This window comes from Mus musculus, chromosome X (genome assembly GCF_000001635.26).
Source record: "Mus musculus strain C57BL/6J chromosome X, GRCm38.p6 C57BL/6J".
In the NCBI taxonomy this organism is placed as follows: domain Eukaryota; kingdom Metazoa; phylum Chordata; class Mammalia; order Rodentia; family Muridae; genus Mus; species Mus musculus.
In genome coordinates, this window is record NC_000086.7 from 52,899,512 (window position 1) to 52,919,235 (window position 19,724).

The following is a 19,724-nucleotide window of genomic DNA, read 5'->3' on the forward strand; positions in this document are numbered from 1 at the left end:
AAAAAAAAAAAAAAAAAAAAAGAAAGTCACGGACCACAACTGACAGAAGAAAAAAATAGAAGCAAATCTAACTAGACGCAGTGATTAGAGACTGAATCCATTTCAAACGTACTCCAAAGAGAGATGCCCAAGTAGATGTTATCGGCACCCGAGAACATCACAAATCCCTCCATAATGTAGAATCTCATTTCATGATGCTGGTATCACTCTGAAACTGAAACCAGACAATGACATAGAAGGAAACGAAGGCTAAAGGTCAATAACCCTGAGAAAATAGAAAAAAAAAATATCCTCAACAAGATAACCTTCAAACTAAGCCCAGGAACCTGCTAAAAGGAATAAATACACGCAACCGGTGAATTTGTCACAGGATAACTGGGCAATTTGACTTTCAAGATTAACTTATACAGAAACATGTAGAATTCACAAGGATTTCTATACTTTTTTTGAGACAGGGTCTCACTATGCAGCTTTAGCGGACCTAAAACTAGCTATTGAGCCAGGCTGGTCTGGCAAGATGGATTAGAAGATTAAATGCTCTTCCCTGCAAGTGTAGTGACCTAGGTAGATCCCCAGAACCCACGTGACTGGCAGGAGAGAATGGATTCCCCACAGGTTGCTCTCTGACCTACACATAACTAGCTAGCTAGATAATAGACTGGAAGAAGAATTACAAGTTCAAAGTCATCCTGGGCTACCTAATTAGTTTGAAGCCATCATATGCTACATGAAACCCTGTCTCAAAAATATACCCATTATATCTAATTGTACTGGCTTAAGTTTCATACATGAATCAATATAATATTATTGGGAGTTCAGAAATCAACTCTCACATTGATGAACAATTGATTTTTCACTAATGTTGCCAAATCAATTCAGTGAGTGAAAAAAAAATGGTATTTACACCAAGCAGTGCTGGGACAACTGGAAGTCCCCAAGTGAAAGAGTACAACTGCATCCCTTCCTTCCCTCATGTTCAAAATCTGACCCAAAATTGACCACTAGTCTAAAAATACTTGAATATGAAATAAAAAGTTTTTATCCCATCAGGGTCTGGGGTGCTTAGAGTTTAACCAGTGGTAATACATGTGCCTAGTATATCTGGGGACCCTGGGCTAAAGTGTTAGTTTTGCCATTGTTGTGACATAATGCCTAGCAAAGTGACAAAGCTACTAAAGGAAGAGTGTATTTTGGTTCAATTTGAGGGTTCAGTTTATCAAATCAGGGAGGACGTTGTGTCAGGTTGGTCCTCTCCTCCTCTCTGCTCCCCTATCTGGCACAGATTTCACTGTGTCTAATCCTGGCTAGCCTGGAATTAATTCACTATACAGACCAGGCTGGCCTTGAAGTCACAGAGATTCATCTGTCTCTGCCTCCCCAGGCCTGGGATTAAAAACATGTGCCACCAAATTTCGTTGCTTTCTCCTTTTAATTCAGTCCAGGACCTCAGCCCATAGAGCAGAACTGCCCATGGTTACAGAAGGGCTTTCTACCTCAATCTCAAAACACCCTTGTAGCTTGCCAAGAGTTTTGTGCCCTCAATGATTATTGATGCTATCAAGTTGACAATCAATATTGGCCATCACAACAAACAGGTTTTCAGACTTACAGGAATTATTTTACAGATCGTCCAAAAAAGTCTGTTCTTAGGTACCTTCATATTACTTTTAATCGATCAGTTATTTGCCTAATAGCTTTTCTGATTCTGTAAATTCATCATACAATTTTATTCATATATTGAATCCTATCATGTTTGAAGTCCACAAATTACTTCCAATGAAACCATAAGTGAACTTTCTCTTTTAATTAGAGAAACCATGTCAAGGTACAGAACTAACATGAAATTGTAAAATGAAACCTAGATTCCAATTACTTTAGAGTTGTAGAGGATTTTTGAAAGTCTTATTTAACTTGACTGCCCTTTTCTGGTGACATTTTATTTTCAGTTCTAAAGCTGTCTGATTTCCAAAATTTACATTTTCACCATCTGCAGAATATGCAAATGGGAGAGCAAAGTTTAGTTTGTACTTGGACAAGATGTCAACAATTTTTTTCGTTTTGTTTTGTTTTTTTTTTTTTTTTTGCATTGTGCATTCGGCAGGTTTTTTATGCTCTCTGTAGAAATCAGGAGGATCCGGAACTCACGTTTTCAAATTTTAAAAGTACTTAGAAGGTCAGAGAAACAGAATCTAACACAGAACTTTCCTTTTTTTTTGTTTTGTTTTTGTTTTTCGAGGCAGGATTTCTCTGTATAGCCCTGGCTGTCCTGGAGCTCACTCTGTAGACCAGGCTGGCCTCGAACTCAGAAATCCGCCTGCCTCTGCCTCCTGAGTGCTGGGATTAAAGGCATGTGTTATCACCACCTGGTTATAACTTTTCATACAGTAGAAAGCACAATCTTCTTTGAGATTTGACGGAGTCAGCTGGCCACTGGCATAGACCAACACATCTGACACCCTAATTTCCCTTTGTTCACTCACAAGAAATGCAGTTGTGAAGCTTAAATCGGGAAAGGCAACCTTACTCCACTTCATAAGCATCGGAGGGAACACTACAACAATGCAGGTTTGTTTATATGGTGTGCCTTAGCTAAATTAGTGGCCACCAATTTCCCTTGAACATTAGTGGTTTTGAAGTTTTTAATTTCAGACATCAAATAAATGTAACAGACATTTAACTGATTTGCAAGTATTTGTCAACCACGGTGGAATTTGAAATGCAGTTTCCACATGTGCTTTCCCATGCCTCTTCCTCCTTGGTAAAATTAAACCATTCAGCATGCTCTAGTTTGGTTGTTGAACTCCCTCGTCTAGTTGAATATGTCCTCTCATCTGCTATTAAAATCTCCAATATTTCTCCTCCTCCTCCTCTTCTTCCTTCTTGTTTTCCTTTTTGAGAAAGGGTTTCACTATGTAGCTCTGGCTGACCTTTAGCTATGCAAACTGAACTGGTTTAGAACTCGGTGATCTGCTGGCCTCTCCCCTCCAGAGTGCTGAGATTAAAGGCACATGCCACCAATTCTGCCTCTAAAAGTGTTTCTTTGTAAGTGTTATTACTGATTTAAATCGCAGGGATGCGTCTGTCCGTGAGGATGCGCACATGAGCACAGGTGCTGACCGAGAGCACGGGTGTCGGATGCCTCCAAAGCTGGAGCTTCAAGCCCTTGTAAGTGACCTAGTCTAGGAGCTCAAGTGAACTCCAGGCCCCTTGAAGTACAGGATGTGTGCTCAATCACTGAACTATCCGGCCCCTCAAAGAATATTACCTACTACTCTGTGAGGGCATCCTTCTCAGCACATATGGTCAATAATCCAAATGATTCTGTCTTTGTATTAGCATTCATCGTATGAGTTTTCCCCAGAAGTGACACTCTCCTATCCATCCCAGACAGGATACTCAAGACAGCACAACAACAAAAAAAATGAGTCCACTCAAGTGAAGCACGCCTGAAATGAGTTTTACGGGGCTATGAAGGAGCTCAGATGACTCTAAAGCAACTGTATCACCTAAAAGTCGACCCCAGCATGGGTGACGTATCCCGAAGGTTACATTTCTGGAACGCCCTGCCCGCTTGCAGGCAACTCCATGGAAGTCTCTCCTCCCCGAAGTACAATCCCCTAGGGTGTGGCCCCCAGTCCTACCTTTCTGAGCTTCCTGGGTCTTTTTTTTTTTTTTTGCTGATTTTTTTTTTCAATTTTTTATTAGATATTTCCTTCTTTCTTCAAATGCTATCCTGAAAGTCCCCTATACCCCCCCTGCTCCCCTACCCACCCACTCCCACTTCTTGGCCCTGGTGTTCCCCTGTACTGGGGCATATAAAGTTTGCAAGGTCAAGGGGCCTCTCTTCCCAATGATGGCCGACTAGGTCATCTTCTGATACATATGCAGCTAGAGACATGAGCTCTGGGGGTACTGGTTAGTACATATTGTTGTTCCACCTATAGGGTTGCGGACCCCTTTAGCTCCTTGGGTACTTTCTCTAGCTCCTCCATTGGGGGCCCTGTGTTCCATGCAATAGCTGACTGTGAGCATCCACTTCTGTGTTTGCCAGGCACTGGCATAGCCTCACAAGAGACAGCTATATCAGGGTCCTTTCAGCAAAATCTTGCTGGCATGTGCAATAGTGTCTTGATTTTCTTGTGTTTTGCAAATTGTATCTTGGGTATTCTAAGTTTCTGGGCTAATAAAGTCTTTTAAGTTTTGTTAGCGCTAGTGTCTCGTGAGCCCCCTTCTTCCAGGCAGGATGGAATGTTTCAATTCAGAGGAAATAGTTTTGGAACAGCTTTCACCTCTGATGACTAACAATAGCATTCACAATACACCACTATTCAGACGGAAGCAGAGTTGATTGACAGTTGAGTGTGACTTACACCTGGATCATCTACTTTCTATTCATAATAATGTCTTCTCTTGGGGCCTGGAGGAAGACAATCTAAGTGGTAGATTAACATATGAATCGATTAGAAAATAACAAGCAACCTGCGTGCTGTATACAATTATATGCTAAATTGCTTTGTGTGACTGTTAGTACCACAGGAAGGTACCGGATCTCAAGCCCAGAGTATATGGCAGCAGCCTTAGACTGGAGAAATGTTTTCAAACATATAGCTATCACATATTGATTGGAGAACTTTAGACCAACAGTATGCTAGGTGGTTGGAATAGAAAAAGCTATAGGATGTGGTCGTCCCTTTTCTCAAACAGACCACTGTCTAGTGGGAGTGGCAGAAGAAAGCATATGTAAGTTCAGTAAAATATGGACAATAATAAGTCTGGGATGGGGACAAACTGGAAAGAAGCCTCATCTAGGCAAGGGGTAAGACATGGCTCTAGGGACACATGGGGCTGGCACTTAAACTGAATCTTGAAGACTTAAGGGTCTTGGTACAAGAAAATTGTAAAAAGGGAGCTTCAGGATGGAAGAAGTGATGCTTAATAAGATAAAGGCTTTTGTTTCTTTATTTCCCTTACCAGAAAAGCTGGGGGACACTCAGTTACTTGTACATAGAATAAGGGAAAAATGATTCCAAATCAGCAACTGTAAAGCTAACTCTTCTACAATTCCTTTAGTGTGTGTGTCCAAGTGTGCAGGCATGTTCACCCACGTGGAAGTCAGGGGTCACCTTGTGAGAATTAGCACCCATTGGGTAGGTCTGAAGGTAAGCCCAATCCCCCCACCCCAAATCTAAAAGGCAGTCCAACTCTCCAGATATGAGCTCAACTTGGACTATAGGGGGATTTCTGTTGATTAGATAAAAGCCAGTATTCCCCAGGAACTTTTGGTTCCCAGCTGTCGAAAGGAGTCATTTACTTTATCTCTAGCAGAAGGGACATATGGTTACCTGTCACACCTATTAGCATATCAAAGCACATGATAGGATCGCAATTACCTGTTACAAATTTTAAAGTCCCTGCTAGTAGCATCCTAGGCCTTCTCACCTGCTCCTCTACTTTAGACTGCAGCGCATAGGCTTCCCTCCCCAGTGACCTACTCATTCTCCTTGTAACCCTGCTATTCTCAATACGTGTTCTCTCCCTCTCCTCCCTCTCCCTCTTCCCTCCCCCTCCTCCCTCTCTCTCTCTCTCCTCCTCTTCCTCCTCCTCCTCCTTCTCCTCCTGCTTCTCTTCCTATGTTTTCTATTGTCTAACCCTTGCTATTCTTTCCTCTCTCTCAGATAGCCCTGGCATGTCCAGTCTGCTATCCATCATTGATCTACTTCTTTCTCTTTCCTCTCTGGACTCTTTCAAATGCCTCTGGCCTCTCTCTCTCTCTCTCTCTCCTCTCTCTCTCTCCTCTCTCTCTCTCTCTCTCTCTCTCTCTCTCTCTCTCTCTCTCTCTCTCTCCCTCCCTCTCTCATCACCAGTTAAAAACCTGCCTCTTAACTATGCCATGGAGCAGTTGTGTCCTCGGTTTATACAGTACCCTCCTCTTTAATGGATGAGTACTGAAGCATGAGCTCAGTCCAAGGGGCTTGGAGATATGTGCCTTTACCCATCTTGTTGGCCCCCTAAAACTAACTCTTGTAGCTAATATTTGAGGAGTTCTATGGGACAGAAAATATTAACATTGTTTTTCTTTAAAATAAAGTGTTTTAAAGCTATAACTTATTTTTACTTTTAAATGTGTGTGTGTGTGTGTGTGTGTGCTACACACAGGCATGTGAGCATGTTAAAAGCAGTGCTGTCGGATATTCGAAAGCTGGAGTACCAGGCAGGTGTGAACCAATCACTGTTGTGTGAGTTCATCCTGCTCTTTGCCTCCATGTCTTGTGATTCATTGGGAATGTCAGATACAATTTCTCCCGTATTGTAGTTTTATCATTATACAACCCTTGAGGTGGTACAGATCTGTCAACTTGGTCATGTTATATAACCAACAATCAAAGTAGGATGAAAGCCAGTGGCAGCAACACATATTAGTGCATATCCTTACTAAATACTGTGTTTGGTGATGATATTGATAATAATAATGATGATAATTATTATTATTATTATTATTATTATTATTATTATTATTATTATTATTTGGGTTTTTTCTTGAGACAGGCTGTCCTAGAGCTCACTCTGTAGACCAGGCAGACCTCGATCTCAGAAATCCACCTGCCTCTGCCTTCCAAGTGCTGGGATTAAAGGCGTGTGCCACCACTACCCGGTGATATTGACATTATTGAATGAAGTTTCTTGGGCCTTCCAATGTTACAAACAGATGAGGCACCTGAGATTTTATATGTACTACACTGTAGTGGCGTTCTCAAACTTTTAAATTTTATGTGCACCACAGCCTTACTAGATAAACGCATAGCCCCAGGGGCTGGAGAAAGGACTCCGAAGTTAAAAGTTAAAAACTCTGGATGCCCTTCCAGAAGACCTGGGGTTGACTCCTAGTACCCACAAAAGCAGCTGTAACTCCAGTACCAGGGGATCCAATGCCCACTTCTGGCCTCCTTGGATACCAGGCATGTATGTGGTATACAGACATACATGTAAAATAATGCAATAACATTTTAAAAAGAAAATTATAAAAAGGAGCTCTAGGAAATGAGGAGTGATGTGTGATGAATCAAAAGTTCGCATGTCTCTATTTCACTTGTCAAAAGAGCTGGGGACATTTCTATGTGTGTCACTACATGGGTGAGAGTCAGAGAACAGATTGCGGGAGCTGCATCCCCACTCCCAGAAGCTTTGCTCTGGACCTGAGTTTTGGAGCCCTTTGAATCAGCTTCTTCCTTTTGTTGTCTCTGTGATCTTGGGAGAGTTACTTAATTGCTCAAAAATATCTTCCTCGATAAAATGCAAAAATGACAACTCCTAAGTGGAAAAGAAGACAGGAGATACAAACAGAAACTACTTTGTTACATTGTAACTGTCGGTTACATTGTCACTGGCAGTTAACTCCTCATTTTGCAGATAGCAATACTGTGCTTTTCAGTTATCCCCGTATCACCATCAATATATTAAGTTCAGCTTCTGTGTTTTTTCAACAGTACTTTACCTGGTGTCCATAGTTCCCTAAATCATTCCTCTGGCCACCATAGCTAGTTTCCTGGGCAGGGGCTATATCAATCAGACTAAGCCTCGAATTGCCAAAGAAGGTATATCAACAACTAGGTCCATTCAAAACCCTAGCTCCTAAAGAGCCAAAGAGCCGCATGGACTGGACAGACTTAGGAGTGCTGCAGAGCCTTGATGATAAACTTCATGGAAGACAAAATGAGTTGTAGAATGCTGGGAGCTAACACTAGTGGGGACGTGAAGTTCAGTGTAGTTGCCAGATGCTGTAACAGCCAGCAGAGCAGGGAAAACTAGCTGTCATATTTGTTGGGGGAAGAAACATGATTTAAATCATTATCTGTCTTTGTGCACTGTGTGAACCTTGTAAATGATATTTCTTTTTTGACTGATGTAGAAATTAACGCTCAGAGTGGTCAAATAATGATTCATATTCAGGCTCCTTTCTCTCTTAGACAACATCTCATACAGAGAAATCACGTTTGTTCACCAGAACATCTACAATATTTAACCCAAGCAATTTAAACCTCTTAAAAAATAAGAAATATAAAAATGTTTGGTATAAAAACCATGACTATGACCAGGGAGAGTAGCTCTGTGGGAGAACAAACAAAGGCATGGGTTCAGTCTCCTCTGCCACTAAAAACTAGTAGAAATAAAAGAGGTGACACGTCTGTCATGGGTGAAAGTTCACATTTATTTATGTGCTTCCTCCAGGTAAACTCCCCAACCTCACCTCCCAAGGCCATGTTTAATCTAATGTCTAGGAGGCACTTGGTGTGTCTTTGGTGAATGAATGAGTGATCCACCAGTGTTGAGTATACCCAGAAGCTCATAGGCAGATAGGGCATACTTAGCTTACAGTCAAAACATTACACCAATCTTTCTGAAATGAATGAAAAGGTTTCTTAACTATGAGGTTCTTCCATGTGAGCCTCAGCAGAAGACCTGAGAAGTTGAAGACTTTCAGACTCCCCAGGAGATGGTACCAAACAAACATTTGAACAACAACAACAACAAAAACCACCACTGTATTTTTAGCAGGCTCCTAAGATCTCATTTCCATAACTTTAACTGTTGGGCACGGAAGAGCAACAGACCAGCACAGGGTGTGATTGTGTCTTGGGAAAATTCTGCCTTATATCATAAAGTGAAAGAAGAAGGAAACTTTAAAAGAAACCAACACAGCATCCAAGTGACAGATCTAGGGAACTGTTGCTTTGAGCCAAGGAAAATGGAAGATTCAGGGCTGGAGATATGGCTCAGTAGTTAAGAGCATGCTGCTGCTCTTGCAGAGACAGGTGTGTGTCCAGATCACATCCTGGGTCCAGAACCCATATGGCTGCTCACAACCACCTGTAAGTCCAATATCAGAAAGCCCAATCTACCCTTATCTAGCCTCTATAGGTACCAGGTACACATGCGGTACACAATACATACAAGTAGGTAAAATACCCAGATGCATAGATAAAAACAAATCTTTAAAATGTAAGAAAAGATGGAAATTTCAATTTAAGAAGATAGCCCCCAAAGTGTATGATATAACTTATATGGGATGAAAAAAAAAAGTCAAGAAACAGGGAAAAGATTCATCATGGGCTTTGAGCATGACAACAGAATTCAGATTTTCCTGAACCCTTGACCTATCCTCAAAGATCCAGATCAAAAGAATGGCTCTCAGGGATGTGCTTCCTGGCTTTCTGGGCACTGTCCAAAAATCCTTGGGGAGTCTGATTATGTTAGAGAAGTTCATATAGTGTGCTGAAACCTAGTGAGTGGCCTTACTACATCTTTTACATGGACAATTCCTTGAAGCCAGGACCTGTGTTTTATTTTCAGCTTTTTTTTTATTCCCTCGGTTTTATTGAGATAGATATACTTCAAAAATACTTTATATATTTAAGTTTTATAACTTGATGAGTTTGTGGGGATTTTCTCATATTTATTTTTTAAATGTATTCATTTTTATTTTAAAAATTTTCTTCTCTCTTCAGCCCCGCTTGTTCCTGCCCCACTCTTGAACGGCTTTTTTTTTTTTTTTTTTCGGTTTTTCAAGACAGGGTTTCTCTGTATAGCCCTGGCTGTCCTGGAACTCACTTTGTAGACCAGGCTGGCCTCGAACTCAGAAATCCGTCTGCCTCTGCCTCCCGAGTGCTGGGATTAAAGGCGTGTGCCACCACGCCCGGCTTCCGAAAGGCTTATTTTTATTTATCTGTATTATATATTTATATGTATGTGAGTACAATATCACTCTCTTCAGACACACCAGAAGAGGGCATCAGATCTCATTAGAGATGGTTGTGAGCCACCATGTGGTTGCTGGGATTTGATCCCAGGAACTCTGGAAGAGCAGTCGGTGAGCCATCTCTCCAGCCTTATTCATTTTTACTTTATGTGTACGGATATTCAGCCTGCATGCTTGTCAGTGTACCATGTGTATACCTGGTGCCTTTGAAGTTGAGAAGATGACATTGGTCCCCCTGGGACTCAAGTTACAGGTGGTTGTGAGTCCTAGGGACTAAATCCAGGTTTTCTGCCAAAACAGCCAGTGCTCTTGACTTCTGAGCCATCTCTCTAGCTGCACATTGATTTTTGAGTCAGGATCTTGCGGTGTAGCTCAGGCTAGCTTGGAAATCTCAAGGTCCTCCTGCCTCTAATTCCTGAGAGCAGGGGTTATAGTTGAGCACCCTCAGTCACATCCAGCGTCCACTTGCTGTGTTAGTAAGGAGCTATGCCATGTCCCCTTTCAAGTCTCTATAACCTCCAATACTAGTTGCTATACAGAAGCCACCTGTAATGTTTGTTGAATAAATGGCTGAAGAGTAACCAGAGGCACAGGACGGTAGAAGCAGATGGATCTTTTGAGAGTAGAGGCAAGCTAGAGCAAAGCAACTGGTGCCCCAGGGCAGAGCCAATTGGATCAGAGTGAGATGGATGTATTAGATGATGTTGGGACCGTTGCTGAGTATGAAGTACAAAAAAAGCAGTAACTGGAGCCCGAAGGAGAAGAGTAGAAGAGGATTGGTACTGGTGAATCACTAGGAGATCAGTGTGGCCTATGCTAGATCCCCAGGCACTAAGAGCAGGAAATAACAGGCTGCATCCATCAGTCATGCTAATTGGGACTGGTTACCACGCCTGGGCCCGAAGGTAACTGAATCCACTGATAACACTCTAGGAACTCTCTTTTACTTCTCCCTGTCTGTAAGGTACTTACTGCTTACATCTCCTGTTGTAGCCATTTGTCTTTTTCTTAGTAGACTGTAATGAGCTGAAAGCAAAAGCTGTGTCTTAATCATTATTGTGCTGTAGCTGACCACAGTGCTTTGTACACATCGGGCAGTGTACGACTCTTCCTTAGGTGTGCACCTTCAGCACATCATTCCGTATTGGTTTACTTGATGGCCTCAGTATTTAGATCGTGAACTCAATGGGCTTGTGTCAGATTAATCTGTTTCCTTTTGGCTTGGAACTTCGTTTTGCAAACTTTTATTGGCTTAAATTGTGTTCAAGTAAGTGCATGAATAAAAGAGTGGATGAAAGAATGGTAAAAATGTGGGACTAGGGTGTCAAAAAGACCTATGCTGTTCAAGTGCATTTTCTCTTACATATTTATCTGTATGATTGTGGCATCAATAAACCTATAAAACTTGGGAGATGGTGGTGGAAGGCCTCTGATTTACATACAGTTTAAATGGAATACTCATTGTGGATCTTCCTATGCAAATCTCTAGTCACTACCTTAAAGAGTAACCGCAGGCAAAGGGCAGTGGAAGCAGGTGGATCTTTTAAGAGTGAAGGCAAGGTAGGGCAAAGCAACTGGTGCCCGATGCTTCTACAGCACAGGAGAGATGTGAAGTAAGGGGGGGGGAGCACAGGTCTAGGTGCTAAAATCAGGACAGATAGATAACTCAGCACCTGCACTACAGAAAGATACCTTAAAGCTAAATGATTGATTTGTAGGTCCTCATTGAGTTCCATGTGAATGAATCAATGTTACACCACTATGATTACTGGTTTCTTGTGCAATGAAATTTAAGGTTGACCTTGAAAAGAAAAAAAAACCCATAAAGATTGATGGAACAACATGTAAAAACATTGGATCCAGAGTGTAAATTCACTCCCATTGCAGGAAACATGGCTAAATCAGACAGCTTTTTAAAGCCTCGCTGGTTCGTTAGATTTTTTTTTCTTTTTAAAAAATGGTTTCCCCTCACAGAGGCCAGAAGAAAATAACAAAAGTTGACCCTCACATAAAGTATACTATGTCCCCAGACATTAATGTGATTTGTACATATTAACTCATTTCTCACAACATTTTGTGAGGGAGACCATTGCGTTCTCCATTTTAGAATTGATAAGTCTGAGGGACGAGAGGTAATACAACGTGATCAAGGTCACAGAGCTAGAAGTGAGGGAGCTGAGAGTCACAGTCAGGAGTATGCCTCCAATAAGCTAAGAGAGAAAGGGAGGGAGGGAGAGAGAGAAAGAGAGAGAGAGAGAGCGCGCACTGGTTTAGGTATGTAGCTCATTTGTGTGGAATATAAAGAAAATCACTCATCTTTTTTGATTATGGCAACTCCAGCATTTACAAAGAGTCAGCCAGCTATTACGGTAATACATGCTTCAGTTGCATCCTTAGTCTTCTTCACAATAAACTTGGAAGGTATTTCATCCTCATTTCCAAGACATTCCGTCCTCCTCCTCCAAAAAAAAAAAAAAAAAAAAAAAAAAAAAGGTTGAGTGATTAAAACGATTAGCCCAAAGACGGCCATGCAAATAAGAAAACTGCACTGGGAGCTCTTTGCCGGCAGTGAAATCAGGCGAAAGGAGGACCCCACAGGGATGCCAGGAGAGTACAATGAAATAATGGATGTAAAAAGGCCTCGACGAACAAGTGCAAGGGCTAAGGCCTGTGCATTTGCTTCGCGGGAAAACCGGTTCCCCAGGACCTGGTCCCAGGCTTTCTGGCCCCAACCCAACGCCTTCTCCTCCCAGTGCCTAGCTTTCTCTTCAAATCTCTTTCTCCGTCTCCTCCACTCCTGCCCCCCAAGCCTCAGCCGGGCGGCAGAGCGGAGAATAGAAGGTCCGCGCGCGAGCAGGAGGCGGGGCACCCCGAACCTTTCGAGGGGCCGGTCTGCGCGCGTGCGCCGTCCTTCGGCGGCTTCAACCGCCCCGGCTCGGTGGCCAATCAGAGTGCCCGGCGCGCTCGAGACGTCTCAACGTCCTGTGGGTCGTGTGCGTACGGAGGGAGGCAACGTAAGGGCGCTCGGCGAGCCCGTCTCTCCTCGAATGAAAGGAAACTACCCCTGGCGACAGAGCCCCGCTCTTCGGCAGTGCCGGAGAACCGACTCCCGCCTTCCCCGTCTTCCCTCGTGGGCGCTGTCCTCCCTTCGCCCAGCCGTGAGCCCCACTGGTGAGTTCCCCGCGGTAGCCAGGGGCCCCCCATTCTCTCTCTGGCGGGAGAAGACGAAGAGGATGGCGGTGGCCAGGCCGCCGCCCCTGCCCGTTGTTACGGGGGGGACTGGCGGTGGTCTCCTTCATTGTCAGGGACCCCCAGAGGCGCCGCGCATTGTCGGTGCTCCCTACAGAGGCTGGCGACCTAGTGCCGTGGGGGCGCTGAGGGACATGTTAGGCGGCAGCCTAGACTTCGGGGGAGGGGGCTTCACATCGGAGGAGAGAAATACTGGGATGGGGGCTTCAAAAAAAAAAAAACTCTGCTGACGCTTAGATGGTTTCAGTGGTAAGGAGGGTGACTACTTCCGAAGTGTAAGAGAAAAAAAAAATGGTTAGGATGGCATGAGGGTAAGCCTTACGGAATGAGGGGGAGAAAAAGAAAAACTCCCCAGTAAGGGGAATCGGGCGAAAGTGATGGATAAGGAGATGCTTCGGAGTCAGGTCCTTAGAGGACGAACTCCTGGGGAAGGGAGGAGTGTGAAGAAGGTGATATTTTCCTGAATTCCAGAGACTTGGCCAAGGACAATCGGAGGGGGGGGGGACCCCGACTTTCTGGCTGAAAGGAACCTACTGAAGTGTTGGGAAGGAAGAGACTTTTTCGAGTTTATCCAGCGCCTTGGTTAGAGGGAGATCTAGGAGGCTAGTGTGCGATTGGGGAATACATAACGGAGAGAATCCGCTCTGTTTCCTGCCTGGTCCTTTATTACATGGGCGAACAGCACGGCGTTCTTTTGCAGTTTCTATTCGTTTCGATATTCTGTGTGAAAGTGAAAAACAAATCTTTTGATGTTTGAAAAGCCTTTAATTTTCCTCTGGTTCCTACGTAATATCGGGTCTTATTCATACAGTTCAAATTTCTTCACTACCCTTTGGCTTGAAACAACTGGAAAATTCCTTTAGTTTCCTTTTGAATAACCGCAAAAAAAAAAAAAAAAAAAGCAGTGCGAAGCATGTAATAATATCGTGCAACCAAATTCAGGTGCCCTTCCGGTACATTTCCTATTCATTTATTTCTCTTCACTGCAACTTTGCTGAGAGAAAGACCGTGTTATCTTTGGAGGATCGCACTTATATCTGTGAATTTCAACTGGCTTGCATGCGGAAGGTTTTTCATCTTCCGGAACTGCAGTTTTGTTTTGTTTGTTTTTTTCGGTAGAAAACGTTCTTTTAAGATACTAGCCATTGACTAAGCTCTCGAGTTGGTTCTCGAATGCCCTCCTTGGTCATCCAGGTGGTTTCTACCTCGATGCTTCACAGCATCTTGGAAAATCGGAAATGCATTCATTGTTTCAGCGGGGTTTCTTTTTCAGACATTTAAACTGTATTTCCCATAAAATTACTGTTGTTTCTTTCACCTTTACACATTATCCATAATGTTACCTTTCTTTGAAACATCTCATTGTTGGGTTAAAGTATTGAACTTTGAGCTTTGCCTGTTCTTGAAAAACCTTTAAATTAAAACGAAAGCGCTCAATAGATGTTTTTGAGCCCCATAAGTAATGCTGATTGAATGTCCTTATTCTGCTTAACCCTAGACCACAAGTGTGACAGTAGTAGATAAAAATCTGTATTTTTTTTGATAGACAGTTTTGCTAGGCGTCATTGTTTCCATGATGGGCTCTGCTGCTGCATGGTTTATAAGGCAGATGTAAAAAATCAGCAAGCTCTGCACACATGCATTATTTGAATTTTAGTGGAAAAATCCAATTAGTCATTGCATAGCAAGGCAAATTTTTAATCGTTTGTTGCACATTTGTGTGTTTCTGTTCACTTTCAAATAAAATATAAATTACCAAGAAATGTGTGAATGCTTTACAATGCAAAGTAAGTATATGTGTGTATGTATGTGTGTGTGTGAAAATATATATATATATATATATATATATATATATATATATATATATATATATATATATATTCTCTTTTAGATTTTGGAATCTTTGGTATCTAGAAAAGCAGGTTCTGAAAATTAAGATGAAAAAATACACTGTTTGTTAGTTAAAAGAGGCAATAGTGAATAAAGATAGAATGGAGCGGGGTACCATTTCAGATTCAATTTGGGGAATAAAGGATGATTTTCCCTCTAAGAATTTTGCTTATCTTCAGCCATTTTTTAAAAGCTAGTGCTGGGATTGTTTAGAAACAACACATTAAAGATGCCTATGAAGATAAGATTTGTAATGTAGCATCTTTTCAGCTGCCCCGGCTGACCTGGAGAAATGCTGAATACATACATCATGGTGACTTAACAGTGCCTATAATTCATTGCATGGTAGTAAAGAAAACACATTTAGAACTCCAGTAGCAGATCTGGGTGCTATTTATGAATCTTGGTGTTTTTGCATAGCTCTAAAAACTGGAGCAGCTATATTTTTCATAAAGCAAGTGGACATATACTTGCCAGAGCAAATGCAAACACACTTCCTCTTTTGTTTCTTTTGTTTCTCTGCTTTCTTCTTTTTTTTTTTTTAATGCTAAAAGCTTTGCTGCCTATTTCCAATTAGTTTCAGGGTTTATAGCCAGTGTTCTGAAATCAGTATTACTGAGAAGTACCCCATGGCACTTGGAAGACTGGGGTATTTAAAATTATAGGTAGCATTAAGAGTTTGTTAAAATCAGCAAAGGAGAGACAGCAAAACCTTTGAAGTCTCGTTCAAAAGCAAATAGTGGATATAAATTAATGAGAAGAAATGTTTTCTTTGTGGCTTCATATTACTTTACATCCTGATGATCCTCCGTGAATGGCTCTGAATGGCGCATTACCTTGCTGCTGCTGCTGCTGCTGTTACTGCTGCTGCTGCTGCTGAAGAGATGCTTCTCAGAGAGTTACCAACTAGTTAGTGAGCCATGTCTCTAAGCACAATGTCCTGAGAATATTTAAATGTATATAAATGGCAATAACTGAATAAACTAATTTGAAGACAGACGTTTGAGATTCTATTGATTGTGATGAGTGTTATGCCAACCTGGGTCTAAGCTGCTTATTCCCAGTAATTGGGCGAATTATACAGATCAAAACACTGATTTGAAATTTGTTGAGTGATGGTATTAAATGATGTCTGTTGAGAATGATGATCCAAATCTGTAGACTTCTGTGTTACAGCTTTTCTTCCCTTTTTTGGTTTGACGGTACAGCCTATAATTATAATCTGATCAAATGTGAGGCTCATTCAGAATTTTCCTTCCACTTCACAGCATTGCTAACTTATATATGGAAGTTAGCATTGCTAACTTATATGTGAAAGTTGCTGCATGTAGGAGATCACTATCAGATTGCCTTTTAATAAGTAGACTTGGGATAAATCTCAGTCAAATAAAATGGTTTAGTAAATAGTGGGATCCTAAAGACTGCATTTTATGGTACACGAGTAGAAGCTTTATTATTTCATTACAAGAAAAGGGAACAATAGCAATAGTCTAAGGTCAAAAACATGATTTTCTTATATTTGAAGTATTTCAAGTTTTAAAAATAACTGTTTCAAAGTTATGCTTAATTTTACTTTTAATACTTTATTCAGTATGTGAACTGGACAAAATCAAGCAACTAAATAATTCAGTTCTCTCAATATTTTGTAGTTTTCTTTGTAGTTTTAACTTGTTCTTAGATCTTCATCATTCTGTTTCCTTGGTGGACATATATCTAAACTTGAAATTTATTTTTTTATCTTTAATTATACTAGTGGATGATTTAATTTTGTGATTTTGGTTTTCTGGATGGTCCTCAGGCTCACCTTGTGGTGCAGGCAGGCCTCTTACTTATGACCTTTTACCTGAACCGAAGCTGTGTTATATATTCTTATCACACAAGAGGAATTTGATTTCACATCTTCTAATTTGGATTTATTTTGATTTCTCTCAATGACTCTAGATTTGATTGCTTTCTTGCCACTTCTTTTTCCCTTTCTTAACATCTATTATGTATGGAAGGCATCTTGGGTTTTTGATATTTATCTCTACTAGTATTTAAGTAAACTATATTACAACCTGGGTCAGATATAGAGCTACTTGTGTGGATCCGTATAAGGTCATTTTGAATGGAAATTAACCATTTTGTTGCCGTTTTTATCCTCTATAGCATTTCTTGAGGCTTAAAGTGGCAGTCTCTAAACACTTTAAAAATCATGTCAAGCTCAATTGAACAGAAAAAAGGGTCTACGAGACAGCGTAAATGTGGCTTTTGTAAGTCAAATAGAGACAAGGAATGTGGACAGTTACTGATATCTGAAAACCAGAAGGTGGCAGCACACCACAAGTGCATGGTGAGTATACTGGCATCCATCAAGGCACCGAAAAACCATTCTCGAGAAATAATCTTTTTTTTGTTTTTTGTTTTTTTTTTTTTTTTGGTTTGTTTTTCGAGACAAGGTTTCTCTGTATAGCCCTGGCTGTCCTGGAACTCACTCTGTAGACCAGGCTGGCCTCGAACTCAGAAATCCACCTGCCTCTGCCTCCCGAGTGCTGGGATTAAAGGCGTGCGCCACCATGCCCAGTTCGAGAAAGAATCTTAATAACTAACATATTAGTATTACTAAATATGAAAAGCAAAAAAAACCGGTTAGATTTGTAAGAAATGGTTTAACACTATACAATGTCATTTTAATAGAAAATTTATTTTTAAGTTTAGCATCTTAGTCATTGTCTTGATGTAATTATATGCAAACTGTAATTTTTTCAAATGTTATTTATAGCTGTTTTCGTCTGCTTTGGTGTCCTCACATTCTGATAATGAGAGTCTTGGTGGATTTTCTATTGAAGATGTTCAAAAGGAAATTAAAAGAGGCACAAAGCTGGTAAGTTGGTATTTCTGCCTCTTAAGCTTAGAATTACTTAAAACTCACGAAGAAGGAAATTACTTATTTTAAAGTGTTTTACTTTGTAGATTTCCTATAATTTTAAATTGTGGGCTGTTTTTATTTTCTAGCGAGTAAATCCAAAGCTTGGTTTGTTTACAACTCAACAAAAAGGAGTGAATCAATATCTTGAAATATTTCTTCTCCAAAGGAAAATCTTAAAGCCTGTGATTACTTACAAAATAAGCAGGTTACTTAATTTGCATGTATCATGTTTCAAATCTTCATTCAAATGTAATTTTCATAATTCTGGTATGTCTTCCCTTTTCATCATAAAGTTAGGATGGGTCATCACAGACTGAGATGACAGTGGCCCAGTCAGCAGGGAAGTGATAAGTCTTGCTAACAGAATCTTGGTCTGGGGTTTGGCTATATGACACAGCATCTATGACTTTGGATAACTTTTGGTGAATTTTCCAGGAATTTTTCCAAAGCTACGCTAGAGTTATGTTCCTGTAGTTATCTTTACCACCAGTAACCAGTGTGGCCAGCTGTTATATTGGTCCTTGGGAAAAGTAGCGTAATCTCAATTGGTATTTACAACACCGACTTATCGTGCAGTGCTTCATTGACTGAAAGATTTCTTTTCATTTGGCTGTTTTTTCTTGTTTGATCTCTTAATTGGAATTACATCCATTGTTGTAGTGAGATCTTAACTGTGAATGCTATCTTATCATCCCAACCCTAAACTGTAAATAAGAATAGAAAAGACCTGGGGTTTTTAAATGTGATTTCCCTTTGATGACTTTTCTTTGCTTCATGTAACTGTAGTATGCTGATCATTTTAAAGGGACCAGGATACCATATTTTTATTTCCTGGTCCTTAAAAGTAATTCAGATTCAATTAGAGAATGCTATTTACTTGAAAATAGTGCTGTAAACCTTATGGCTTAGCATACCCTTTGTCATTATAATAACCCTTCCTGTTCTTGATAAGATAAACAGGGCACACTTGATAATGCCTCCGGTTCTCAAACCTGGTATTTGCCCCTGTTACTGACAGAGGATTAAGAAACTTGGTGCCATCATTTTGAATGTTACATGAGGCAGGAGTATACATCTGTCAGTGGTGCTGTATTCAATCGAGATTTCATTTATTTGAACCTGTTTGTAAAGAAAATACCAGAACTGGATAGAAGTTTTACTATTAGGAACTATTTTGTTTTGAATGTCATAAACTGGTGTGTTAATTTCTCCCACCCCCAGCCCCACCCCAGGAGTAGTGTGCTATAAATAGCTCAAATTGCTCCTTGATCTCGTGAGTGGAATAATATTGAGGGTTAAATGCCTAGAAATAGTAATAGGCTTGGGCTTGAATCCCATCCCTGTCACTAACTGGGTGACCCTGAGTAAGTTATTTCCTTCCCTAAGCTGGGCCTTCTTATATAAGGGATAGTGCACACACCTGACTCACAATGTTATTACTAGGATTAAAAGAGAATACGCAGGACTAAGCGTGCTGCTCAGTTCTTGGTTAATATTAAGATGTGACCAATGGTAGCCACCTCTGGTTATTCTTTACAGATAAAATCCTGCTAATGTCATAGAAGACTAATTGAAAGCATGCTAGGCAGACAAGTCATGAGATGAAATATTTTTAGGTGCTTGAGATTGAATCCATGGCTTAAATATGCAGAGCATATGCTTTACTCCTAAACGACACCCCCAGCCCTATAGCTTTCTTTTCTGGGAAATTACCATGGACACATTGTTATCTCAGACAAGTCACTACCTTCCTTGTCTTTTGCTGCCGATCAGTAGATACTGTTTTATCATCACATACTACTAAACAGCAATGAGAAGAAATTGTTATAAAAGGTAGAAGGATTTACCAGAGGCTGGTGGGAATGACTCATTGATAGAAGATTTCTCAAGCATGCACACTATTGCCAGCACTAATGCACTAAG

The 19,724-nt window shown here is 40.9% G+C and overlaps 1 protein-coding gene across 2 annotated transcripts in view; it reads left to right on the forward strand.

Annotated features, from left to right (window-relative positions):
* Phf6 (PHD finger protein 6) overlaps positions 12,703–19,724 on the forward strand; it is a 44,748-nt gene continuing 37,726 nt past the window's right edge. Inside the window, exons 1-3 of one of the 2 annotated variants that reach the window (NM_027642.2) lie at positions 12,703–12,925; positions 17,042–17,225; positions 17,655–17,756. In NM_027642.2, the coding sequence (NP_081918.1) occupies positions 17,088–17,225; positions 17,655–17,756 (240 nt within the window). In that variant the 5' untranslated portion in view covers positions 12,703–12,925; positions 17,042–17,087. The remainder of the gene's footprint in view (positions 12,926–17,041; positions 17,226–17,654; positions 17,757–19,724) is intronic. The other variant, NM_001290546.1, reaches the window with a different exon arrangement.